The 24,048-nt window shown below is 54.8% G+C and overlaps 2 protein-coding genes across 3 annotated transcripts; both read left to right on the top strand.

Annotated features, from left to right (window-relative positions):
• The first annotated feature begins 606 nt into the window (after nucleotides 1-606).
• Nucleotides 607-13,322, top strand: CABLES1 (Cdk5 and Abl enzyme substrate 1). 2 transcript variants are annotated; one of them, XM_032954585.2, is made up of 10 exons: nucleotides 607-1,362; nucleotides 5,940-6,020; nucleotides 6,539-6,634; nucleotides 7,285-7,362; nucleotides 7,531-7,660; nucleotides 8,268-8,415; nucleotides 9,107-9,204; nucleotides 9,470-9,576; nucleotides 10,156-10,363; nucleotides 10,735-13,322. In XM_032954585.2, the coding sequence occupies exons 1-10, from the start codon at nucleotides 821-823 to the stop codon at nucleotides 10,873-10,875; spliced, it is 1,629 nt and encodes a 542-aa protein (XP_032810476.2). In that variant the 5' UTR covers nucleotides 607-820; the 3' UTR covers nucleotides 10,876-13,322. The 2 variants fall into 2 exon arrangements, with proteins under 2 accessions (XP_032810476.2, XP_032810477.2); XM_032954586.2 differs by having other exon boundaries at nucleotides 10,703-13,322.
• A 1,557-nt stretch (nucleotides 13,323-14,879) lies between these two features.
• RIOK3 (RIO kinase 3) lies at nucleotides 14,880-22,746 on the top strand. Its single transcript, XM_032954584.2, has 13 exons — nucleotides 14,880-15,329; nucleotides 16,285-16,412; nucleotides 17,598-17,746; nucleotides 17,972-18,079; nucleotides 18,373-18,482; nucleotides 18,617-18,760; nucleotides 19,165-19,292; nucleotides 19,564-19,746; nucleotides 20,126-20,285; nucleotides 20,780-20,860; nucleotides 21,038-21,127; nucleotides 21,806-21,913; nucleotides 22,447-22,746. The coding sequence occupies exons 1-13, from the start codon at nucleotides 15,270-15,272 to the stop codon at nucleotides 22,543-22,545; spliced, it is 1,548 nt and encodes a 515-aa protein (XP_032810475.1). The 5' UTR covers nucleotides 14,880-15,269; the 3' UTR covers nucleotides 22,546-22,746.
• Nucleotides 22,747-24,048: the final 1,302 nt, after the last annotated feature.

The raw sequence follows: 24,048 nt of genomic DNA, 5'->3' as shown, positions 1-24,048 counted from the left end.
CTACACCATATTCTTATCTATTTCTGGAGGACGGTGTTGGGCCGATATTTGCTATAACCCACAATGTTGTTCATTGTGTTCGGGCTCTGAAGGTCCGCGAGGTGACAATTGAACGCCGAGGTCTGTTGTCGCCACCCTGTGGTGAAGTATGGCAACTTCAGCTCCGAAGCGCCACTCAGATTCGTGAATCGGCGATGAGCGTTGAAGAGCGGTGAACAGGGACATCACTGCGACACCCCCTCCACCCCGTATATCTGTATGAGACGTAACTGTGGGTTGCAACTTTCTGTAGTTCACCGTTCCGTGTTGCTGTGCTGCTTCGTGTTGCAACCCACGGGGACACATTGAGGCTGCGCGTGTGCGCGAGAGGGCAGCAAGGACTCACAGCAGAACACACCCCGAGACGAACAGCAGCAGCAGCAGCCTGAGGACTCGCAAACACGGCCCAGAGAGCAGCACGGGACCATTAGCCGTGCCACATCGGACCCATAACAGAGGACACAAAGACTCGCATAGGGCCCGGATAGGGGGTGGAGCGGTGGCGCAGTGGTGAGGTCGGCAGGAACTGGGCCAATGAGGGCGGGAGGGCGGGGGGTAAATATTGAACCCGTTCCTTGGAGGGGCGCCAGCTCCAGTTCATGCGGCTCCACAAGAGGCCGAGTCGAAGCAGGGAGATAGACTGCCGTGAGGCAGACACAACTGTGAGATTAGGCACAGGAGCGCACAGGAGCACTGCGAACAGACGCAGACCCTGGCAGTCAGACACTGCAGACAGACATAGACACTGCAGACGCTGGTAGTCGTCACCGTGCAGGGAGCCATGCCCTGCAGACAGAGACTCTTCAGGGAGGCGCTCGGGCAGCAGGGGGCGACACCCACGGAGGGGGCTGCTCGGCCGCCCCAGGCGGCGATGGCCTCCGAGGTGGGCGGCGTGGCGGCTCCAGGCCGGGCCGGCGGCGGCAGCAGCAGCAGCAGCGGCCTGAGCGGTGCGCGGAGACGCTCGGACCCGCGACGTCAGGCGGCGCTCAGCTTCCTCACGTCCATCTCCCTGGACGGGAGGCCCTCGCAGGGCCGCGCCGAGCCCGAGACCCCGGCGGCCTCCGTCTTCTCGTCGCCGCTTCTGCTACCGCTGCCGCCGCCGTCGTCGGCGACCCCCGTGGGCCCCGCGGGCCGCGAGTCCCCGCTCTTCTTCCCGGCGACCGGGCCCACCGCGGGCCTCGGGGGCAGGCCCCGCGTCCCGGGCGGTGGTGTTGGTGGTGGTCCCGGGGCCGTGGGTGCGGCCTCGGGCCCCGCGCCGTGCCCCGCGTGCCCGGCGAGCCGCGCGCTCAGCCCCGTGGAGGTCCCCGACCCGCTCCGAGCCAGGTGCGTGGCCGCGTCCCCTCGCGCGAGTTCCGCGGTGCGCCCAGGAGAGCTCGAGGCCTGGGACCCCGGGGTGCCCGCAGCGCTCTCATTGATGCCAAGCGGCGGTGGTGTGGGCGGCGTGAGACGCAGCAGCAGCAGCACCTCGTTGTTTACCTCGACCCGTCATGCATTGTCAGCCTCTCTCAAGCCGCTGCTGGATGAGGGCCTCTCCGCGTCGTGCCGATCATGGGATTTGTTTGACCGTACTTCACCAAGCTGGTCAACGTGCTCACAAATAAACGAGCTTCGCAATAATTATTGGGAAACTATGGACAATGACACGTCGAGGTTTTTAAGAGGCCTTTATTAAAACCACGTGCAGGAATGATGGCCATCAAATCCATCAATGAGAATTTGGCCTCTTGTGGGAGGAAAGCGGGGAGAAAACCCCAACACCACGCCTAATACAACGGGGTGGAGGGTAAACACGCAAAGCTCCGCACAGATGGATTCAATAATCCATTGCTGCGCGCTGCATTCTCCTGGACACTTGACAGCCAAAAGCAAAAACCTTGAGCGCACGATGAGAGCCTTTGACAGACATACTGAGCAGTGCGGGATTGTTTAATAGTTGAACATTTAAAGGCTAAAGGTTTAAAAACTACAGTCACCGAGTGCACTGTTAGTGTGTTATGCAACGCCGTCGTTTGTGAGCGCTCCCACGCGTGTTCATGATTGTATCAACCACAGCCGACGAGCGACACATTTTATAGCCTGACGATTCTGCAATGGCCTTGCAAGAGCAGAGATAACCACAGTCGTCTAGAGATTAGCTAATCATTGGGGGGAGCCGTATTTTACATCGGAATGTTTTGAAGGAAGCTGAGCTCGGTAATTAGAAACCGACACACGTGGTGGATGCATGCAGTCGTGTTGTCGCCCGTGTGTGTGTGGTGTGGGGTGTGTTTGTGTGGGGTGTGTGGTGGTGTGTGTGGTGGTGGTGTGTGTGGGGTGGGGTGTGTGTGGTGGTGGTGGTGTGTGTGGAGTGTGTGTGGGTGGGTGTGTGTGTGTGGTGTGGGGTGTGTGGTGTGGGGTGTGTGGTGTGGGGTGTGTGGTGTGGGGTGTGGGGTGTGTGGTGTGGGGTGTGTGGTGTGGGGTGTGTGGTGTGGGGTGTGTGGTGTGGGGGTGTGTGGAGTGTGGGTGGGTGTGTGTGGGGTGTGTGGTGTGGGGGTGTGTGGAGTGTGGGTGGGTGTGTGTGGGGTGTGTGTGGTGGTGGTGTGTGTGGGGTGTGTGGTGGTGGTGTGGGTGTGGTGTGGGGTGTGTAGTGGTGGTGGTGTGTGGTGGTGGTGGTGGTGTGTGGTGTGTGTGTGGCACAAGCGTCGTAGTGACGTCACCGCCACTTAGTGGCGAATGGCGGTTGTTGTTGTGTGTGGTGGGTGTGTGTGTGGCGTGTGTGTGTCGTGTATGGTGTGTGTGTGTCGTGTATGGTGTGTGCGTGGCGTGTATGGTGTGTGTGTGTGGCGTGTGTGTGTCGGGTAAACCCGGCCCTGCTGTTGGCCTCGGCCCCCCGTGACGATAACAACATCGGTGGCGCTGTGTGCGCACGTGGTGCTGCCACACACGAGCCTCTCTCTCGACACGTGGTGCTGCCACACGAGTCAGTCTCTCTCCACACGTGGTGCTGCCACACGAGTCAGTCTCTCTCCACACGTGGTGCTGCCACACACGAGTCTCTCTCTCCACACGTGGTGCTGCCATACTAGTCTCTCTCTCCACACGTGACACGTGGTGCTACCACACGGAGTCTCTCTCCACACGTGGTGCTGCCACACACGAGTCTCTCTCTCTCCACACGTGGTGCTGTCACACGAGTCAGTCGCTCTCCACACGTGACACATGGTGCTGCCACACGAGTCAGTCGCTCTCCACACGTGGTGCTGTCACACGAGTCAGTCTCTCTCCACACGTGGTGCTGCCACACGAGTCAGTCTCTCTCCACACGTGACACATGGTGCTGCCACACGAGTCAGTCGCTCTCCACACGTGGTGCTGTCACACGAGTCAGTCTCTCTCCACACGTGGTGCTGCCACACGAGTCAGTCTCTCTCCACACGTGACACATGGTGCTGCCACACGAGTCAGTCTCTCTCCACACGTGGTGCTGCCATACTAGTCTCTCTCTCCACACGTGACACGTGGTGCTACCACACGTAGTCTCTCTCCACACGTGGTGCTGCCACACGAGTCTCTCTCTCCACACGTGGCAGGCGCAGTGGCACGTTACGTGCGCCGCAGCGAACAGACCAGAATGTATGTCGTGTCCCTGACTGCATGGGCCCTGTAAACACGTGGACTACATCGTATGGGTTACACCACGGCGGTCTTATTGTGACGCATGCAGTATACGCCACGTGCTACATGGTCGCAAAGCCGTCGTGCGATGTCTATGCAATTGGAGACATGCCATACACGGGCAGCATATCTACAAGTATTCTCTGTTGTATACGCTGCATGACACACTACAGAATGTGAAATGGTGTATGGTTTAAGAGTACTTGCACGTGCTGTGCATAACAGTACACGATAGCATAGCACTACCATTTTATTTTTTATTGCAGCGTTAAAATGCGTTATACAGTACTACGCTTATTCTGTCTTGTATGCACAACACCGTGCTTGTAAAACATCGGTATTCTTTGTGTGAATTATAAACTGTCTCAGGTGCACTGCATGTACGTGGAGGCAAGGCAAGTGTACAATGCAGGCTATGTCTATGGCTCGTGGATACAGGGCACGTGCACAATGCAGGCTATGTCTATGGCTCGTGGAGGCAAGGCACGTGTACAATGCAGGCTATGTCTATGGCTCCTGGAGACAGGGCACGTGCACAATGCAGGCTATGTCTGGCACGAGGAGGCAAGGCACGTGTAAAATTGCAGTCTATGTCTATGGCTAGTGGAGGCAAGGCACGTGTACAATGCAGGCTATGGCTAGTGGAGACAGGGCACGTGTACAATGCAGGCTATGTCTATGGCTAGTGGAGACGGGGCACGTGTACAATGCAGGCTATGTCTATGGCTTGTGGAGACAGGGCACGTGTACAATGCAGGCTATGTCTATGCCTCGTGGAGACAGGGCACGTGTACAATGCAGGCTATGTCTATGGCTCGTGGAGACAGGGCACGTGTACAATGCAGGCTATGTCTATGGCTCGTGGAGATAGGGCACGTGTACAATACAGGCAATGTATATGGTTCGTGGAGGCAGGGCACGTGTACAATGCAGGCTATGTCTATGGCTCGTGGAGACAGGGCACGGTAGGGGCTGCGTGCGCTGCCGGGTTCCCAGCGCTGCCAGGGTGCATGGGGGGGGGGGTACAGCTCCCTCCTCGCCGCCCTCGTGTGTGATTGTTCCCGGGGCCGGGACCCCGCTCCCCGCGCCTTCCGTTCCCATGGCCGGGCAGTCGTGGAGCGGTGGCGCAGCGGATAGCGCGCTGCGCTTAGAACTTGGATTGCCGCTCACGACCAACAACAGCGGGGTTTCCCCTATGTCCGACTCATCCTTAAATGAGTACCTGTTGCGGTGTGTAAACATCTAGCACCGGGGAGACAAAGGCGGCCTTGCCTGGTGCTAGCCCACACCACCTATGCAATGCACCGCGTTGGCCTTCATAGGCGTTCGCTCACAGCACCTGTCCCAGCAGCCTGTCGGCAGCACAGGGATCTTTGTGTTTGTGCCAGTTCGATATGTGGCCACGGCCAGCATGGCTCAGTAGAGGCCACCGGGTTTCGTTTGTATGCAGCTCATGTTTGCGTTGTGTCCCGAGTTGAATAATGTTGATCTTAATCTGCGTCATCACACCTCCGCAGGCTGGTTCTGCGAGACACCCGCCTGGTGTAACCGTGCGCTCCACTAAGTTCCCACGCCTCCCCGCTCAGGAAACGTGGAGAGTTGGAGGAGGGGAGGGGGGTCACAATTGTGTGACAGGGGCCACACGAGCGCCCCTGCTTCCCCTCTCGCTCCATATCGCTCCCCCGTGACGCTTCCTCCACCTCCCCCAACCTCTGCTCCACTCGGCCCTCTGAGATCGCGCCGATGCCACCCGGCGCCGGTGTTCGTGCCCGCGCGTTTGCGCGCGTGTGGTCAGGCGTGGCGGGTGCGTGTGTATTTGTTGACGCGTGACCGTGTTTGTGGGCCCACGTGTGCGTGCCCATTATTTGCGGGGAAGTGACGCTTACAACAACGAGCGGAACGCCGGGCGGATAAAACGCATCAAGCTGGCACAGTGGGGGAGCACAGGTGGTGCATCTGCCAGCCATTCAACCCGTGGCACCTGGGTGTGTTCTGTGACGCCCAGGTAGCAGCGAGCATTCCACACTTTGCATGGCCTCAAGTTGCACCTCGCCTGGCGTAAACGCCATGGTGACGTCACCGTGGCTTGCTGGCGAAGGGAGGTTATTGTTCCGATGTGTGCGTGTCTATCGGCCGGGTGTGGTGCCGGGCAAGCCACCCCCTTCACGTGCCGACCTCAATAGGTGCTCGCGAACAGCCCTTGGCCGTGTGGCTTTAGGGTGGCCTGTGTCTTTGTTGTTGCACAGCGTGCCGAGTCGGCGCCGGCTGCTGTCACGATCGTCGGTGGACACCCTGGAGGAGATCGAGGAGAACGCGCCGCTGCGCAGGTGAGGCTCCCCAGCGCCTCGCCCGGCCACTCGGCCCGTCGTGGTATCCGTGTTCACGATGCGGCAAATATCGCCGCACGTTATGCAGCATGCCATACCTTGCGCAGTTGGATTCGTCGTGTTTAATGTGTGCTTTTCTGTTGTGAGATTACGCAAACCGTGTACAATCTGTAGCGCTCACGATGCACATGCTGTCAGTTTCACAAGGAGTAAGCAAATCGTGACTGTTAACTATAATGTTGTCATCTCACCGCCATGCTGTGTTTAGGGCTTGACTGCGCTATTTCATATTTTTGTATGAAATAAAAAGTATATGATGAAATGAAAAACGCTAATCAAGATTTGCACAGTTGGCTACATACAGTGCGAAAGAAGTTCAACATACATTGTGGAATGATCTTTTGAAAAAACAGCCACATCACGGCAACCTGACTCTTGCGAATGCTGGTGTACCGTTATCTCCCGGACACTCGCAGGACCGTGAGTTACTCCCCCTCTGCCCTACCTCCCCCCGCCAGGTGCCGCACGCTCTCGTGCTCCCCGCGACCCAAGGCGGCGCTCAAGAAGGTTCACTTCATCAAGAACATTCGGCAGCACGACACTCGCAACGGCAGGTGGGCGCCGTCACGCGCGCTTGCCCGGACTCTGGGGTCCTTGGTGCGCTCGCGTGTCGTGGGAGGGGAGCCGTTGAGCACTCACCGACACGTTCGTTCATCGGTCGCTGGTAGACTGCGACAGGCATGTGCCTAGTACCCACAGCCGTCGTGAGAGGTATACTAGATGTGGTGTACCGGATGTGGAAATATGTTTGTATTTCAGGTCGCTGGCTAAGACGCATCCGAAATGAAGCTCTGCTTCACGCTGACAATACATGCAACGAATGGCACGTATCGGAATTGGTCATTTATAGTTGTATACAAATATGTTAACATTTTAGTCGAACAGAGAGAACAAAACCATACAAATTATATTTTTTATTGGAATACAAATGAGACGGTAAAAACGAAAAGAAAATTAACCGGATCTTGCGTTGCATGGCAATCCGTGACGTTTCGTCGTCCCAGTTCATGAACTCACTGCAGGGGAGTCCACCGGTAGTTGCCTGGGAGTCTTGTCCCTGTCTCGGCGTCACCATCGGTGAGCGAGCGCTCCTTGGGCACCTGCAGGGCACGCGTGGGAAGTGGTCGAAGTCGTCGCCGGCGCCGTCTCACGCGTTCGCTGCTCCGCCTGTGCTCCACGCCCTCCACCCCCGTGCTCCGTGCAGGATCGTGCTGGTCTCCAGCAAGCGCTCGCTGTGCTCCGTCTTCTCGGTGGTGCCGTACCGAGACGCCAACCCCTTCGGGTGAGGCTCTGTCACCTTGGCACGAGCGACGGCCGGAACCGACTTATTGCCAGCCAGAGCCCCACCCTGATGCAGGGCGCCCGAGACCGCAGGGGTTCACGACGGCGCGCCGACGCCCTCTGCCCCGCCTCACCTCGCTCTCTTCCCCGTGCCGGGGCCTCATTGCAGGGAGGTGCGATCGGACGGCACCCGACAGCGCCACCACTCGGGAGGGCACACCAGCTACCCGGAGCGTGCCGGGTCTCTGGGCTGGCTGGAGAGCGTGAACCTGGGAGCGGACGGGGCAGTAGTGCACGAGGTATGATCCCTCGACCCCTCGGCCCTTGACCTCAACCCCTACCCCCCATCCCTATCCCGTATCCCAATTGCGATCCCATATCAAACATTTGGAGCAGGTGAACTCATGGCTTCTTAAACCAATCTGCCTCGAGAAGAGAGTTTTTAATCAATGTGTGGCATAATGAACATAAACATGCAAATCAAAAACTTAAGAGTCCACATAAAAGCATAAATAAATACATGCTTGGAATTACACCGATAAACAGATGGGGGAACAGCGCGATGAGAGAACATGCACGTTCGGGGAATTCTGTTGACTGTTCAGCAAGCGGCCTTGGGTAGCACATGTTTTTGTAAGGAATAATGGTCGATGGTCAAGCATAATCACCGAGTGGCAGCCATGTGATGAACGCATCCGAGAGAATGGCACCGAGGAGATGGAGCGATGAAATTAGATCTAGTGCTGGTTGGATGATTACTTCGCAGGGTGGTGAGAGATGGCGACGGCTTGGGGTGGCCTTCGTCCGACAGTGGATTGATCATGTCCTTAGATGACGGCGGCGGTGAGCGTGCGGGGTGGACGGTGCCACTGGTCGCGAGCTGGTTCCGCGTGTGTGCCCCCACAGGCCGTGTCGTACGCCCAGTTCCTGCACCCGACCAGCGCGCTCGTCACACGGCGGGCCCACGCAGCCGGCGAGGGGGCGACCGCGCCAGCACGCGGCGCCCGCGCGGGGACCGCGCCGGCGCCGCACCGACAAGCGCCACACCATGCCGGTACTTGCCAGCGCACGCCAGCGCACGCCAGCACACGCTTACACACGCCTACGCAGGCCAGCACATGCCAGCACACGCCAGCAAACGCCGTGCGCGACGATGCACAACCACGCACAGACCACAAGGGAGGTGGTAGCAGCTGAAGGCCCAAGTCGTATTTGCGACGCCGTGGTTTTAGGTTGTGCCTGTGTGTGAGAGTGTGGGTGTGTGCATTTGTGGGTGTGTGCATGTGTGGGTGTTTGGGTGTGCATGTGTGGGTGTGCGTGGAGGGAAGCGACAGTGAAGTTGTTAGCGCACTGCGTTACGTGGCGCAAGAGCGCAGAAGCGTGGTCACCACGTCTACGCCTCTATATAAGGAACAAAACAGTAAGACTTCTCCACAAACCTGGCTGTCGCCTGATGAAGCTAGTTGTAATTACTGGTGAAACATTGTACTCAGATTGTAAATGTTGTGGCTTGGCTCTCCAACACACCGGTGTGCTGTACTAGTGACGAATTGGCACGTTCTGTTTACTTGACAACCCTTACTAGTTGGCTGTGTCGGGTGGTGGCGGGTTTAACGACACATTTATATATGGACGCGATCTAACCCAAAAAAACCTTATGGATGATATTGGTCGCGAAAGCCTCCAAGGTTAAACTACACGTTGGATTTTTGTCTTTGCGTCTCCGTGTGTGCGTGTGTTGTCAGAGTCCGGCGATCGTGTGGGTTACGACCCTGACTTGCTGGAGGACCCACAGTGGCCATGTGGGAAGCACAAGCGAGTGTTCATCTTCCCCTGCTACATGGTGCGCCTCGCTCACTCGCTCACTCGCTCACTCGCGTAGGCTCCACGGCCAGAGTTGGCTGAGAAAGGTTTCTGTTTACTGCCCTCTGTCATTCTGCTGCTGGATACAGACTTTGTCGGTCACGACCATACTTCACCATCCCAGGTCGCTTACCACTCGTCACAGATTTTAGCCTTTGCCAGCGCTTGGAACTCCACCCTGGAGAGTGCGTTTGTGCGTTGCTCGTCGTGAGGTCAAGAGGTCGTATCCTCGTGTGGGTGCGCAGACGACCATCATCGAGTACGTGCGCCCGTCCGACCTGAAGAAGGACATGAACGACACATTCAAGGAGAAGTTCCCGCACATCAAGCTCACGCTCAGCAAGATCCGCAGGCGAGCGAGCCGTTCACGCGCGCGCGAGAGTGATCAACGTTGGATTTATATTAACCATCATCGGTGGTGTCATCATCATCGTCATCAACGTCATCCATGTGCAGACTGTGTGCCTCCTGTACGCTTTGTTCCTGTGAATGGGAAGGTTGAAGGCGATGGTAGTCGAGGTGGTAATGGGAGTTAAAGTGACGATGGTGATTAGAGTGATGGCGGTGGTGAAGCTCGTGGTTGTGATAGTGATGGAGGTCACCATCATCACTACGTTTCCTACTACAATCCGTCTATTGGAGCTGCAGGTGACAGCAGCGTGTGACTTATCAGTGCCGCTGCTTGACGTTAGGACGCCGTAATCGCTCAAGTAAGCTTTTTGTTTAGCCAGCCGAAAGACCGGTGGTGAATGCGGTGACGATTGCGACGTTGGTTGTGTCGACGGAGGGCGTTGCGTGCCACGCTGAAGACAGCGGCGACGGTGATGACACGGTCACCGTGCGTGACAGCGACGCCACGACGCGGCACGTGATGCGGCACGTGATGCGGCACGTGATGCGGCGCATGACACGCGTGACGTGTGGAGCGCAGCCTGAAGGAGGCGATGCGGCGGCTGGCGCGCGACGACTGTGGACTGGAGGAGGGCGCCGTCGCCATGGCGCACGTGTACTTTGAGAAGCTGGCGCTGCGTGGGAAGCTGAGCAAGCAGAACCGCAAGCTGTGCGCCGGCGCCTGCCTGCTGCTCGCCGCCAAACTGGCCAGCGACCTGCGGCGCCGCGACGTCAAGCTGCTCATTGACGTCAGTACCGGTCGCGCGCAAGCACGCACACGCGCGACCATTTTTACCTGTTCCCTCTACCTCCATGCCTCTCTCTACTTTTGACAATTGGTGATGGGTGTGGTATTGGGGATAGTGATGAATGCGATGGTGGTGATAGTGGAAAAATTGAAGATGGTAATTTTGATGAAGAGTAAATTGGTGACAGCGATCACAGCGATGGTGTTAATGTAGGTGATGTTGACATACAGTAATGGGTGTAATGTTGGTGATGGTGGTAATGCCGGTGTTGTTGAAGAATCATGATGTGTGTGCGATGTCGGTGATAGAGGTAACGTCGCCGTGCCCTGTGTGATGTAGACACGTGTGATGTGGCCCGTACGCCCTCTCAGAAGGTGGAGGAGCGCTTGCGGCTGAGCCGCCGCGAGCTGCTGGAGTTTGAGTTCCCAGTGCTGGTGGCGCTGGAGTTTGCGCTGCACGTGCCCGAACGTGAGGTCATGCCGCATTTCCGCCGCCTGTCGGTGCGGGACTGAGCTCCGCGCCGCCGAGCTTGGCAAGGCGTGGCAAAGCACGGCGTCGGGAGATGTCGCCCGTCGGCAAAACCCACGTCCGTGCGGTCGAGGCGGAGCCAACATTAAGAAACTTTGTTGAGCAGTGGCACCGGGAGGTCAGAAAGACATGGGGAGCCATGGACACGCCGCGTCGTCATCCTGATCATTGTTACCGGCTCCTGGCTTGGCTCCGCAGCCATCCTACCGTGATGCTGCAGGCGTTTCGGGTGTCCAAAGGGGTCGCAGCGAGCGCCCGCCTGACGACCTCAATAGCCGCGTTTACATGACCCTCCCTTTGCGTCCAGGGAGGTCAGGGAGGCTCAACGTGGGAGGCACCACGTGGGAGGCACCACGTGGGCACCGGCTGAGCAGTGCTCCCGGGCCGTGCTCGCGGACACCTGGGCACTATCTCCAGGCATCAGAAATGCAACAACAATAAAATAAATAACAGTTTAATTAATCATTCCTATCGTTTGCGTTGACGTCACGCACAACTTCCTGTTCGCATCCTCGTTGCTGGCCCGATCTCTGTGGTTTACCCACACCTGGTTTGGTCGGTTTCGCGTGGTCACAGGTAGGGAGTCGCACTCCTCCCTAGGGCTGTGTCGCGGCCACATTTTGTGCACTTTGCCCACCTGAATTCCTGCCCGGTGGCGTCAGTAAAACGGTGGCCGGACTACCGAGCGCGCAGGTACCACGGCAACCCAAGTTCTCGCGCCACGCCACAGAGATTAACAAACCGCGGACAGTGCGTGATGATGCGGTGTGGCTCCGAGGCAGCTTATATGTAGCTACTAGCTGATGCTGATTGCTAGGATTTTAAAGATCAAACTTAATGTGCACTCTACCAAAGTGTTTGTATTATTCAAGAGGGTTGCGCCGAGTGTACGCCCAATAGAGTGAACGGTTCGCCGATGGCGTCACCTTTCACCGGTTTCTTGACATCGGCCAGCGCCCTCGCTCCTCACTCATTGCTAGAAAACGAAATGCACTGCCGGGTCACTTACGGTGGGGTAAAGTGTGGGTAACCCCACCTCCGGTAATTAGTGTTAATCTTGTCCAATGAACATTCCAGACGAAAATATTCGTCAAAGTATTTTTACTTTTTTTTACTACGAGTGGACGAAAGTCAGGGGGCGATGATGGCGACTGCAGCTGCTACCCCAACGAAGACTAAAGCGCGACCGACTGATGAGAAGTCAAAAATAACTTTGTAACGACATCGGAGAATGCAGTGCACGGAGCGTTCTCCTCGACTCGACTGAATAACTAAACCAAATCCACAGACTAAGGCTCGACTCGATTTCCATTGGTCGACTTCGCTTAGACTACGACTAAAATATCAGGTGGTGACTAAACTTGATGCTGGTTCTAATCTGTCGGACCATAACACAAGCTGGATAAACCCCACTCTATGAGGAAGACATTTACATTCAGTGCTTTGGCCGCTATGGAGAGGGATCACCTGTGTGCAAGTGTTATCTGCGTATATGCGTGTGGTCAGCTTCTCCAGGTTTCCCCCAACAGACGAGCGCGTGGCCTTGCCGCTGGTAGGCCAGGTGTGGCCGTACGCTCTGAGGTTCTCAACATTTCTCCGCTCCGATTAGCACAGTTGGCTATGTAAGGTGCGAAGGAAGTTTAACGTACATACTTGAAGCTGCACATCGGATGCATTTCACGAGCATCCCTGGCCAGGAATGGCGGGATTTTGCGATGGACTTTTTTTTTCCCAGTGTACGACCGAGCCGTGTCGGGACCGTGCAGGGTTCGCCTGGTGCCACCCTGGTCCTGCTGGGCCCTGAGCCAGATTCGGATGTCTTGCGAGACCAGAGCATCCCGGTTTGGTTCTGGCTCGGCTCTGCAAAGAGCCAGTGGAAAACCACCGCCCGTACCGTGAGGGGTCCCACTCTGGCTCGGCTCGGATGTGCCAGTGGAAAAGGTTATTTCAGAGCAAGGGAACATCTGTGTCTTCTTATAGCTTTATTATTGAGTCAGAATATCTGTTTTTCATTGTATGTAGAGCTTAGTTGGTGTACTCTTGTTGTGTCTATGAGGTATGGGTGTGATGTCGAGTGTTTCTTGAGGATAAAGCTTTTATAGGCAGCGATAATTTGCAATTCACGCAGCTGGAAGGGTTGGAGTTGTGGCAGTGATTTGCACACTGCGCTATGAACCTGGTTATCCCCAGTTCGATTCCCAGCCGTGGCTAACATCAGTGGTAAGTGAAACACATACCGGTCCTGGGCTCTCCCTTCAACCTGTGTTGACCGATATGGTGAAGTATGGTCAAACAACCCCCATGAGCAACATGGGGGCCTTCACCTAGCAGTGGTTTTATAAAGGACTGTAATGTTTAAAGTAATACAATATCAGGTCTCCATTGCAAACACACTTAATGGATTGTGGTTAAATAAAGGATTTTGTTCATATCAAGGTTTTCTTTGTGTTTCCGTTACTGTGTTAATCGTGTGCATGCTATAAGTGATGAAGTAAAAGTAATGTGTTGAAGGTTTGGTTAAGTTGTGATTGTGATTAAGAATGCCAAATAGTCACTTCCTGCTTAAATAATCCCAAGAATGTGGCTCCTCTCCCGTTTACTTCCCTGAGCAAGTGGTGCAAATTCCACATTTCTATGGCAGGTGTAATTGTTTTCATATCATGATAGGTTTCCTCACAACGTGGCACTGCACTTGTTTAATTGACACCAGAGGGATGGTGGGCACAGTCAACCCCAAACCAGGATTTTAAATCTCAACCCTCCGATTGTGAGCCATTCGCTCGGCTGCTTCGCCACTGGCTGGGTAACGTTAGACTTATTTTTACACTTTGTATAAAGAAGTCACGGCCGTCTTTGTTTATGGTTGTGAGTTGATTCATGGGATTGCAAAGTGTATAGTGATAGCGCTAACATGACACCTTTTAAAATGAAAATCGGCAGAGAAATGTGGGCCACAGGAGGAACATCCTCAATCGGTGCTTGGAGCCCTCAACACGCAGAGATCAGACACGGGGGACGTCAAAGCAAACGAACCCAAATGCCAAAAGAAGTGTGAAGAGAAGCGAGGAAGACGTGGGTCAAACAACGATTAGAGACCAGACCGCCTGCGCTCGTTCTCGGGTGCCGCTGAGTTTCCACGCCCTGCGATGATCTTGACCCACAGGGTTGGTGGTGAACCGCGCGGCTTCAACTCGGGGTCGCATGGTCACAGGGCGAGGCTTCGTCAGTCGCGTTCAGGGGGTGGAATTATCCCCCCGCGTCCCCCCGCGCCATTCAGGCGCGTGAACTTTTGATTTCGTAACACAAAATGATCATTGGCCTCGCTGTGGAGAATTTGAACGGCAACAGCACGGGACTCGCGGTCGACTCTCGGCTGATGGATTTTGTTTTCAAGTTTAAACAACAAAGGGGTCGTCCATAAATGACGTCACACGATTTTGGACGATTTTTGACCCCCCCCCCTCCCCCTCGTCACACGGCGTCACAAAAAGTCAGACCCCCCCTCAAATATGACGTCACAAAGCTCTACCGCCCCGCCCATCAAAAAATAAAAATGCTTCGAATCGCTTTAAACTACATATTGTCATTGTAGTGCGTATTTAATGTGGCGCTGCACTCTGATGTTGTAAGAGAAAACATTTATTAGAAAGTATATTTAATTAAGTAGAAGGTATTTTTAGTTATTTCGGTAAAGTCACGTTGAAGGGAAACAACAAAATAATAAAATATGAATTACTGCAGTCACGAAAGCTTTAAATCAAAATTTAAGTAGAACGTGTTGTCTATATTTAAAGTTGCGCATTTTGATGTGAAGTCACATTTCTCAAACCCCCCCTCGTCACACATCGTCACAAATGTCTGACCCCTCCCCCCATGTGCGTGACGTCATTTATGGACGGCCCCAAATCTCCCTCACCCCTAACCAAAATGGCGGTGGCGTGACCTTTCGTTTCCGTACCACGTGACGAGAGGCGGCCAATCACCATCGCGCGCGGCCGCCGACTACAGCAGCGGCGCAGGCGGCAGCATCTGCGGTTTCCTCTCGCCCCCCTCGTCCCCCCACGTCTCCCCACGTCCCCCCTCGTCTCTCCACGTCTCCCTACGTCCCCCCTCGTCTCCCCCGTCTCCCTACGTCCCCCCTCGTCCCCCCCCGTCTCCCCCGAGCCCCGCACTTTCCCCGGCTCCCCGGTCGCTCGCATGAGCCAGGCCCAGGCTGCGCGTTCACAACAGCGGAGATCTTGAGCCGAAGCCGGGAAGTTTCGCCCGCGTCGAGACTTTGGTCCGTTCAAGTTCACCAAGCGAGCCCCATAACGAGGAGGAGGAGAGTTTAGACGCGCGGCCGTTCGCTCTGTGGAGAAGGCCGGCGGGTGAGAGTGCAATGGAGGGCTCGGGGGGAGAGGCGCTGGTGGCTGCGGTGGCGTCGACTGCTGCGCCCAAGGTGCAAACTCGTCGCCGTCTCCCCTGTGTCTCTCCTGTGTGTACCAGTCTACCCTGTCTCTCCTGTCTCCCCTGTGTGTTTCTGTCTCCCCTGTGTGTACCAGTCTACCCTGTGTCTCCTGTCTCCCCTGTGTGTATCACTCTCCCCTGTGTCTCCCCTGTGTGTACCAGTCTATCCTGTCTCTCCTGTCTTCCCTGTGTGTTTCTGTCTCCCCTGTGTGTACCAGTCTACCCTGTGTCTCTCCTGTCTCCTCTGTCTCCGCTGTGTGTATCTGTCTCCCCTGTGTTTCACTCTCCCCTGTGTCCTCCTGTGTCTCCCCTGTGTGTACCAGTCTCCCAGTCTTTCCTGTGCGTATCAGTCCCCCTGTCTCTCCCGTGTCTCCCCTGTCTCTCCCCTGTGTCTTTCCTGTGCGTATCAGTCTCCCTGTCTCCCCTGATCGTGTCCGTCTCCCCTGTGTCTCCCAGTCTCCACTGTGCCTCCCGGTCTCCCCGTTTCCCAGTCTCCACTGTCTCACCGAATTTCCTCGAGTCTTGTTCACTTGTCACCGCATGGGGCACCTGTTTAATTATCTCCATATTAATATTGTGTCCGTCTTCGCATGTCCCCTCACCAACGCCTGTGCCTCACTGTCTGTGTCTCCCTGTGGGACCCGTCTCCCGGCGTCGCAGTGAATTAATTCTGGATCCTAGTCTGCCTTTAGTCGAGTGTGTTTTGTTTTACGAGCCTTCGTCAGCTGCTTCTCGAGTTTCAATCCTAAAGAGCCGTGCAGCGCCAGTGGCTGGGTCTGCTGTCACGGCCTTTTTCGTCTTACTCGTCATTGCTTTGATCCGTGTGAAGTTAAAATGCTGGCTCAGCTCGTGGCCTCACACAAGCCCGGGGTCGGTCCGTGCAGTGACCGCGTGAGTCACAGCAGGATGCACGTAACGCGCCAGCCACCCTGCCCTTCGACACGCAGAGCCCTTGGGGCAAGGTGGGCGTGGGGGCGGCGGCGCCCTGCTCCCTGGCGGACGTGATGAGCGAGGAGCTGGCGCAGGAGCTCAGCCGCGCCGACACGGGGACCCAGGATGAAGCGCTCAGCCTGGAGTACGAGTCTACGCCAACACCGCAACTACCTACAAGAATCGCTCATGCACAACCCTACCACCCACCTACCACCTCGTCAACACCAACGAGGAGTCTACACGCCCGCACCATCAACGGAAACAATACCGACACATCTTTTGCGTCATACCACTCACTAACAACACGACCACCAATACCACAACTCCCTTAACAAACAACACTTCCAACAATCTACTACTACCACCACGAACACTGCGAGGACTAACACGAGCAACACCCTTTACATACTGCCATCGTCAACAATACATCACCCACCACTGATACCACTCACGAAGCTCCCACCACCAACCACAACCACTGGGAATCACCCCTATCACACACCATCCACCACCGTGTATTTTTAAAATAAACTTTTCCTCCACCATCCACACTCCAACATTAATTACCAAACACCACTCACCGGCACCCTTACTCAAAATAACCCGACCACTCCCCATCTCGGTTGCATACATCAAACCCGAGTTTTCGCAAATACCATTGTTGTGAAAGAGTTGATTTCAGCAACTGGAAACTGTGTCCGTTTATTTTTAGACGTTGCACATTCCTCAATTGCAAGTGTGAGTGTTTATTTTACTCACAGTGTGTTCTGCGAGGGATGCATCACAGTGACTTAGCCCGGCCATTCTGTCTGTAATAATTTTCCCCTTTCATGATTTGACTCTTGTCCTCCCTTCATATTGGCAGGGATTTCATCAGCAAAGTTTGTACGTTCATGTTGAGGTTGGTGGGTGAATATCTGAAATGCTCCCGGCAAATGATGGAAGCGAGAAGTGGGGTTAATGTGGTGGCCCATGGATTTGAGATATGGTGACCGCAGTTACACCGTGGGCTCTTGTCCATCGGTGTAGCAGATTACCACATCTGCCGTTTGGTGTGATGCTGTTCAGCACAGACCATTGTTTCACGATTCAGGATCCTTTAGTGTGAGTTACGGCATGGTTACTTGAAGCAATCGCATGCAATACGTGTGAACCAAAACACTCACGATTTGATGAGTGTTGAGCATAATAATCGACTGGAAACGATTATTCGGTGCGTCACCTAGCCTGCTCAACACGGCACAGCTTCTAATCCAGGCCTGGGTCCCATGGTTGATTGGTCCCCATGGTGGATCACCGTCGTCCTCATCATCTGTGTCCGCCGCAGGTTTCTCGCAGTGGAGGGGGCGGTGCCGGGCCCCGTTGGCGACACTGAGAGTGACGTGCTGCTGGCGAAGCTGCTGCAGATGGAGTTTGACCGTGAACACGACGCCCTGCTGCGCCGTGAGCAGGACAAGCTCAACCGCGATAGCAAAGGTGTGGCGAGCACCACACCAGACCTAGCTTCTAAGGCTATCACGGACAGTTGCGCCACTCTGAAAGAGACCTGAATGGATACTTCCTCTCGTGCTGTGACACCAGTAGCTCAAGCAGGATACAATTCACTGTAGTGGAGTAAGGGATTGCAGGGTCACGCATTGTGCTGCGGACCGCCATGCTGACCTGACTCACACGCGCTGTGTGTGGACTCCGTGTGAGCAGTGTCCATTTCGTTTGAGAACTACCGCATGAGCCACCCGTATGAGGACAGCGACAGCTCAGAGGAGGAGGTGGACTGGCAGGACACGCAGCACGACCCCTACCGAGCAGGTGGGTGGAGGTGTATGGGGGTTGGGGGCATGTTGCATACTGCTGGGTGGTGTGGTTGGACTTGCTTGTGTGTGGATGAGTGGTTGCACTTGCTAGATTCTGATCTCAGCATGTCTGTGCATGAGATTTCACTTTTTTTAGATTTTGAGGGTGTATGGATGTCTGTGTGCCTCTGTGGGTGGGTTTGTCTCTGGGTGTGTATGTGTCACTGCGTACGTGGGTGAGTGTCTAAATATTTTTTTGCACGTCTATCGTCGTGTCTTTGTTTATGTGTTTGTCTCGATCCCTTGCAGCCAAGCCACAGCCGTTCCCACGATGCGGGTTCACCGGCCGTGGAAAATCGATGACCACCAAGCACGACGAGGCACTGTGCGGACGCAAGAACACGGCTCGCATGGAGCACGTGAGTGCAGTGCACCAGCGTATGCCCGTACAGCGCAGCCAGGGAAACCGTGCCGTTCGCACCTGGGCTGCTTGAGCGTTTTTTGTGCAGTAATCTGTGGCGGTGGTGTTTGTGGCTGTTTTTATGGAATGCAGTTTCCTCCAGAGTTCTGTTCGGGGGATGGCATCCAGATGGACCTGAAGCTGTCAAACCAAGTGTTCAACGTGCTCAAGCAGCACTCACAGGCCGAGCAGCGGCGCAGCGCCCGCCTGCACGAGAAGAAGGAGCACTCCACCTCGGTACGGGGGGCAGGGGGGGGCCTCACCACTGGCACACTCCTCTCAGGCACCTGTGAATGAGACCACATCGCCCCGATTCTCCCAATTCCCAGCTGGTGCAGAGTGCCCTCATTTATCCGGACTGAACGACTGCAACTCTTCTCTACCCTCTTGATGCTGTATAAATCCACATTGTAGTGTCCTGCGTGTTGGGGGGGTAATTGAGACCTTAAGTGTGAGTGGTGAGTACTCCTCCCCCTCACCGACTCTCAACTCAGGATAAGCATAATGATTTGCAGGTATAGGGCGTTTGCTTATGTCTCACCAACTTATGTGCAGCACAAGGTGTGCATCGCACCAGCCTGCTTAATGCTTATCGCTGGCCGAACACCGACCCTCCCCGCTGACCTCGTGCCACACACCAGGACCAAGCAATGGACGCTCGCACACGGCTGCTGCTGTACAAGATGGTGAACGCCGGCGTGCTGGAAAGCATCAGCGGCTGCATCAGCACCGGCAAGGAGTCGGTGGTGTTCCACGCTGCGGGCGGCCGGTGGGTGGGCAGCAACATCGTCGCATAAACCTCATCATTGCAGCCTGTGAACTTCGTAGCAACCTCATCATGTCGATCTTATCACATCATGATTGTATTAACCTCATTAAGGCAGCCTCATCGTATCAACCATTTAACGTTAACCTCATCGTGCTGCCCTTGGTTGAGGATTGGCGAGGGATGATGGTGTTGCTCGGAGCGTGACCGTTTTATCACTTCCTTGACTTGACCACCGTGTCCGCCCTTCTCCACCGCCGGGTCATTCCCACAGGATGGAGAACAAGGAGGTTCCGTCGGAGTGCGCCGTCAAGGTGTTCAAGACGACGCTGAACGAGTTCAAGAACCGCGACAAGTACATAAAGGACGACTACCGCTTCAAGGACCGCTTCAGCAAGCTCAACCCCCGCAAGGTCATCCGCATGTGGGCCGAGAAGGAGATGCACAATCTGGCCAGGTGAGGGCAGAGTGGGTCGCCAAGGCCAGGAGGGTTGGTGAGGTCTGGAATCTGATGCCTATAGTGGAGGAAGAGGAGGGTTGGTCACCTAAACAGACTAGATGGAGGGCAGAGAGCTCTGGACACTGCAGGCAGTGACACTGTGGCCTGGCCCGGCCATGTCTGCTAGAAGAAGGTACGATAAGATGACATGACGAGAACGCGTAATCCACCAATTTTTGCTTAACAGCTTTCAAGGAGCGTGTCGCCTTGTCTAAGATATTTTTATACTTCATATAATTGACTCAATGAGCTCTCACGGGGTTAAATTACAGTAGTCTTAAGAGAATGAATTGCAATGTTGTTTTGTGTGCTTGTGGCGGTGCACTCATGCACATAGGATGAGGGCAGTGGGAATCCGCTGCCCCGAGGTGGTGCTGCTGAAAAAGCACGTCCTGGTGATGTCGTTCCTGGGCGAGGGTCAGGTGCCGGCCCCCAAGCTGAAGGAGGCGAGGCTGTCATCAGCCCAGCTATCCCTTGCCTACGAGCAGGTGGTGCAGGTGCGAGTGCTGAACGAATTGTTGGGGCCACCCTGTGATGCTGGAGGGGATGGTGGTGGTGCATTTTGCGGTGGTGATCATGTGGTTAGCACACTGTACTGCAAACCTGGAGACAAGCTCCATTCCCAACCACAGCTAACATCAGTGGTGATTATCTGAACCTGTCCAGGGCCACCCAGAGATTGATTTAGATGTAAATGAATACCCACTGCTACTTGTAAACATCTACACTGAGGAGGCAAAGGTGGCCGAGAGTGGTGCTGTTAATCACACCCCTGCCCCTTTCCAATTCCGGCCTTAATAGGCGCTTGTAACCACACTTTCCTCAAAAGTCTGTGTAGGCGACACAGGGGCTCTTTGGCGCTGGTGGTATCTTGTTGGGACAGTGCTCTGCGATTCTACTGGGTGTAGATTTGAGTGGGGCGAATTGGCTGCATTGGCATTTTGCTGCCACAATGTCCCACCGTGTCACCCGGCCATGCTCGTGTGTGCAGATGATGCTGACCCTGTTCCACGGGTGTAACCTTGTGCACGCCGACCTGAGCGAGTACAACCTCCTGTGGCACCGCGGAGAGGTGAGGGCCCCCTCCTCCCGCACTCCCCAAAACGCTTCCTCCCCATCACTGACAGCGATGGGGAGCCATTGTTGCTGTGGATGTGTGCGATGGTCATACTTGTTCGAGTGAACGTGGTGTTTGTGCTTGTTGTGGCTCGTGGTTGTGCGGGTGACTGGTTTGTGCATTGCCGTGCAGGTCTGGCTGATTGATGTGAGCCAGTCAGTGGAGCCCACGCACCCGCATGGCCTCGAGTTCCTCTATAGAGACTGCCGCAACGTGTCCCAGGTGAGCGCGCTCGGAGGCGTGCGTCTGTGTGTGGGTTACACTCGTGGGGCGCGATAGTGAAGCGGTTAGCACACTGTGCCCCAAGTTCGATTCCCGCTCACGGCTAACACCAATGAAGTTTATCTGAATCGATCTTGGGCCTCCCCTAGGTCGACACAGCCTCAAATGAGTACCTGGTGCAGTGTGTAAGCATCTCCACTGGGGACACAAAGGCGGTCGGGCGTGGTGCTGGGCACTCACCTCCTCATGTATCATTCTGGCCTTCGTAGTTGCTCGTGAACAGCACTTGCCCCGACAGTCTGTTAAGGCTATAGGAGGGGGTCTTTGTCCTACACTTGTGTGTGGACATGCGGGGACAGATGGGTACACGTGGGAGCATGTATTTACACATGCGAGTGTATGCGTGTACACGTGAGAGTACACGGAGGTGTGTGTGTGTTGGGTACACGTAGGGTTTCTTCCAAAGTCAGTAACAAGTACTCTGTGCAGGCGTTCGCTTGTACGGGGCACGTCTCCAAAGGGGCGTTGCATGGTCCTGGTGTAAACGCGTGGATTTGCAGCAACTCCTGTGGAATGGTGTGGCGATGTTAAAATTGCCAACATTCCGCATGGTGGTGCACCTTTTTGCACACCTCGTTCCCCTGCGAGTGACGGTTCCCCGCGTGCTGTTGTGCACAGTTTTTCCGCAAGGCAGGCGTCCCGGAGGCTCTTGACGAGCAAGACCTCTTCAACCTTGTGTCGGGTTTGTCGATCGCCGCCAAGGGTGAGGCAGAGTTCCTGGCCGAGGTGAGTTCTGCCAGCGACCGCTCAGCCCCACCAAGGGACTACTGCGTCACTGCTGCCCACCCCCACCCCCACCCAGTGACTGCATTGTTGGGGGTGTACCCCCTCGTGTCGCCCCATGGGCAAGGAGTGGTTCACATGGCAGTGCTGGAGTGAGGAAGCTTTCTCTCACCGAGGCCCAAACAGGACTTAGTTTGACGGGCCACACATTAATACACCGCGGGTTGAGTGCACAAAAATGTTGCCCTCTAATACCCGTTTAGTGTAGCGTACATGAGGCTTGGCACAAACGATAAATGGCTCGTTCTTTTGCAGGTCATTTTGTCATGTTGCTGTGGTCCGTATTAAATAACATTGAAGGGCAGAGGATCCCCCATCCCCACGGTAACGAGTGATTGTAGTGTGTAGTTGGTGTGGAGAGCGCATGGCTGCCAGCAGAAGCTGTCCTTCAGAACTTGTCTTTCACAGCACCGATGACCACGACAGCCACCGTCGCCAAAACAGCAGTGTCACGCTCATTTTGTGGTTGTGCTCAGGTGGAGCAGCAGGAGAAGATGCACGAAGGCCATGCGCATGGCTTGCGGAGGAAAGGTGTGGCTGTAAACCCCGCGGCGGTGGCGTCCCTTGCGCAGTGAGCGGTGACGCTCGCACACGGAGGAGTCCGCACCACGAGGATCTCGCTCGCACGCACACTCGCGCCTAACAATCGCCACTGTTGACAAACAAAAGTGTTGTTTTAACGTGCCTGCGATTGGTGGAATCGGATGCTGGAGTGTCGTGCTTTGTGGGGATGTGTAATGAGCAAGATGATGATTGGTAAACAAAGTCAACCCCCACCGCTGCCTCGTTGTCCTGTGTGCGATGTGACCGACCAGCCTCTTACGCACGCGCAGCTTGCAATGGGTGTGTGGGAACAGTTCAGATAGTGGAAGGAAAAAAGTATTAGAAACAAAAGTGCCTTTGCCAAAACAAATATTTGGCAATTTTTTTCCCCCCTACAATTATTAGCTTTGGTCAGAGCAGATGCCCATATACTGAATACTAACATAATATGAATGAATGCAGTAGCAGAGTGAAACGGAGGAATGAGGATGTTTGGCAACTCAATCCAAATGTGTGGGCGTATGTGTTTACGTATGTATTGACTGTCCACGTGTATTTATGTATTCCTTTATATGTGAATGTATACTTATCTGTGTGTGGGAATACATTAGCGTGCCTTTTGAGTTTAGTGAAGCTACACTAACGAGCAGAGTAGACCCACACGATGACTGATAAAAACGTGAGGCACTGAACATAGTGACGTGATATCAGCACAATTACATTTGTGATATTGCTTAATCATGCAATTGCTACAATAGATTTAGCAGCCCTTGCTCTACCCCACATGTACCACCCTGATTGGGTGACCGTTTGTACATTGTAAAAATGAACACCTAGCATATACAGGCAGTACGTTAACTTTACACTCCCATGATGTAGCCCATTACAGAAAGTAAAATGTTTCAAGGGATCCTGTGTGACCCCATCCAAACACCTGCATCTGTCCCGGGACAATGTCATCAACTCTCCAGACTGAAGCATGGATACCGTCATTTTTCATTAGAAGAGAGCTAAGCGCGAGTGTGTGTGTCGTGTAAAGCTGGCCCTGCTGTTTGTTGAGCCCCATGTGACAAGAACACTGGTGTCGTGTTCATACATGTCGGAACAGCGTGCTTACGAATGAGACCCCGCAGTACAAGTGGCACTAACAAATACCCCATACATATGCAGTTGCCCATACTGCATAGCACATGTACCGGAGTGCACCAAGCTTGGCACAAATGCTACGGTGATGTGGAAAATGGCAGCTGTATATATGTGTGGTCTCTAACACCATTTACCCCAAGAGCCTATGTAAGCTATGTGGGCATCTTTTGTGTTTGCTAATATAATATCCGGCCACAGCTAACAGTGGTGATAAAAGGTGCTGGTATTCTGCCCAGTCCTGCACTGACCAACGTCAAGTATTATCAAAAACACCCCGTATAGTTCTGCAGCACACTGGTGTAACCATGCACCCCTATAGATGAAGGGTCATGGATATCCTACTTTTGGATTTCGTGGGTGCCAAACATTAATGTTGGAAACATACTTAT

This window comes from Petromyzon marinus, chromosome 15 (assembly GCF_048934315.1).
Source record: "Petromyzon marinus isolate PM22_M1 ecotype Great Lakes invasive population chromosome 15, UKy_Petmar_22M1.pri1.0, whole genome shotgun sequence".
Lineage (NCBI taxonomy): Eukaryota > Metazoa > Chordata > Hyperoartia > Petromyzontiformes > Petromyzontidae > Petromyzon > Petromyzon marinus.
Note: the sequence above shows the minus strand (reverse complement) of the source record. Positions and strands in the feature narration are given on the sequence as shown.

Bases quoted from the DNA above. Each gene is read 5' to 3' on its own strand.
- CABLES1 (XM_032954585.2), top strand. From the start codon at position 821: ATGCCCTGCAGACAGAGACTCTTCAGGGAGGCGCTCGGGCAGCAGGGG. The intron at 9,205-9,469 runs GTGCGCCTCGCT...GTGGGTGCGCAG, and splicing joins TCATCTTCCCCTGCTACATG to ACGACCATCATCGAGTACGT. The intron at 9,577-10,155 runs GCGAGCGAGCCG...TGTGGAGCGCAG, and splicing joins ACGCTCAGCAAGATCCGCAG to CCTGAAGGAGGCGATGCGGC.
- RIOK3 (XM_032954584.2), top strand. From the start codon at position 15,270: ATGGAGGGCTCGGGGGGAGAGGCGCTGGTGGCTGCGGTGGCGTCGACT. The intron at 17,747-17,971 runs GTGTGGCGAGCA...CCGTGTGAGCAG, and splicing joins GCTCAACCGCGATAGCAAAG to TGTCCATTTCGTTTGAGAAC. The intron at 18,761-19,164 runs GTACGGGGGGCA...GCCACACACCAG, and splicing joins AGAAGGAGCACTCCACCTCG to GACCAAGCAATGGACGCTCG.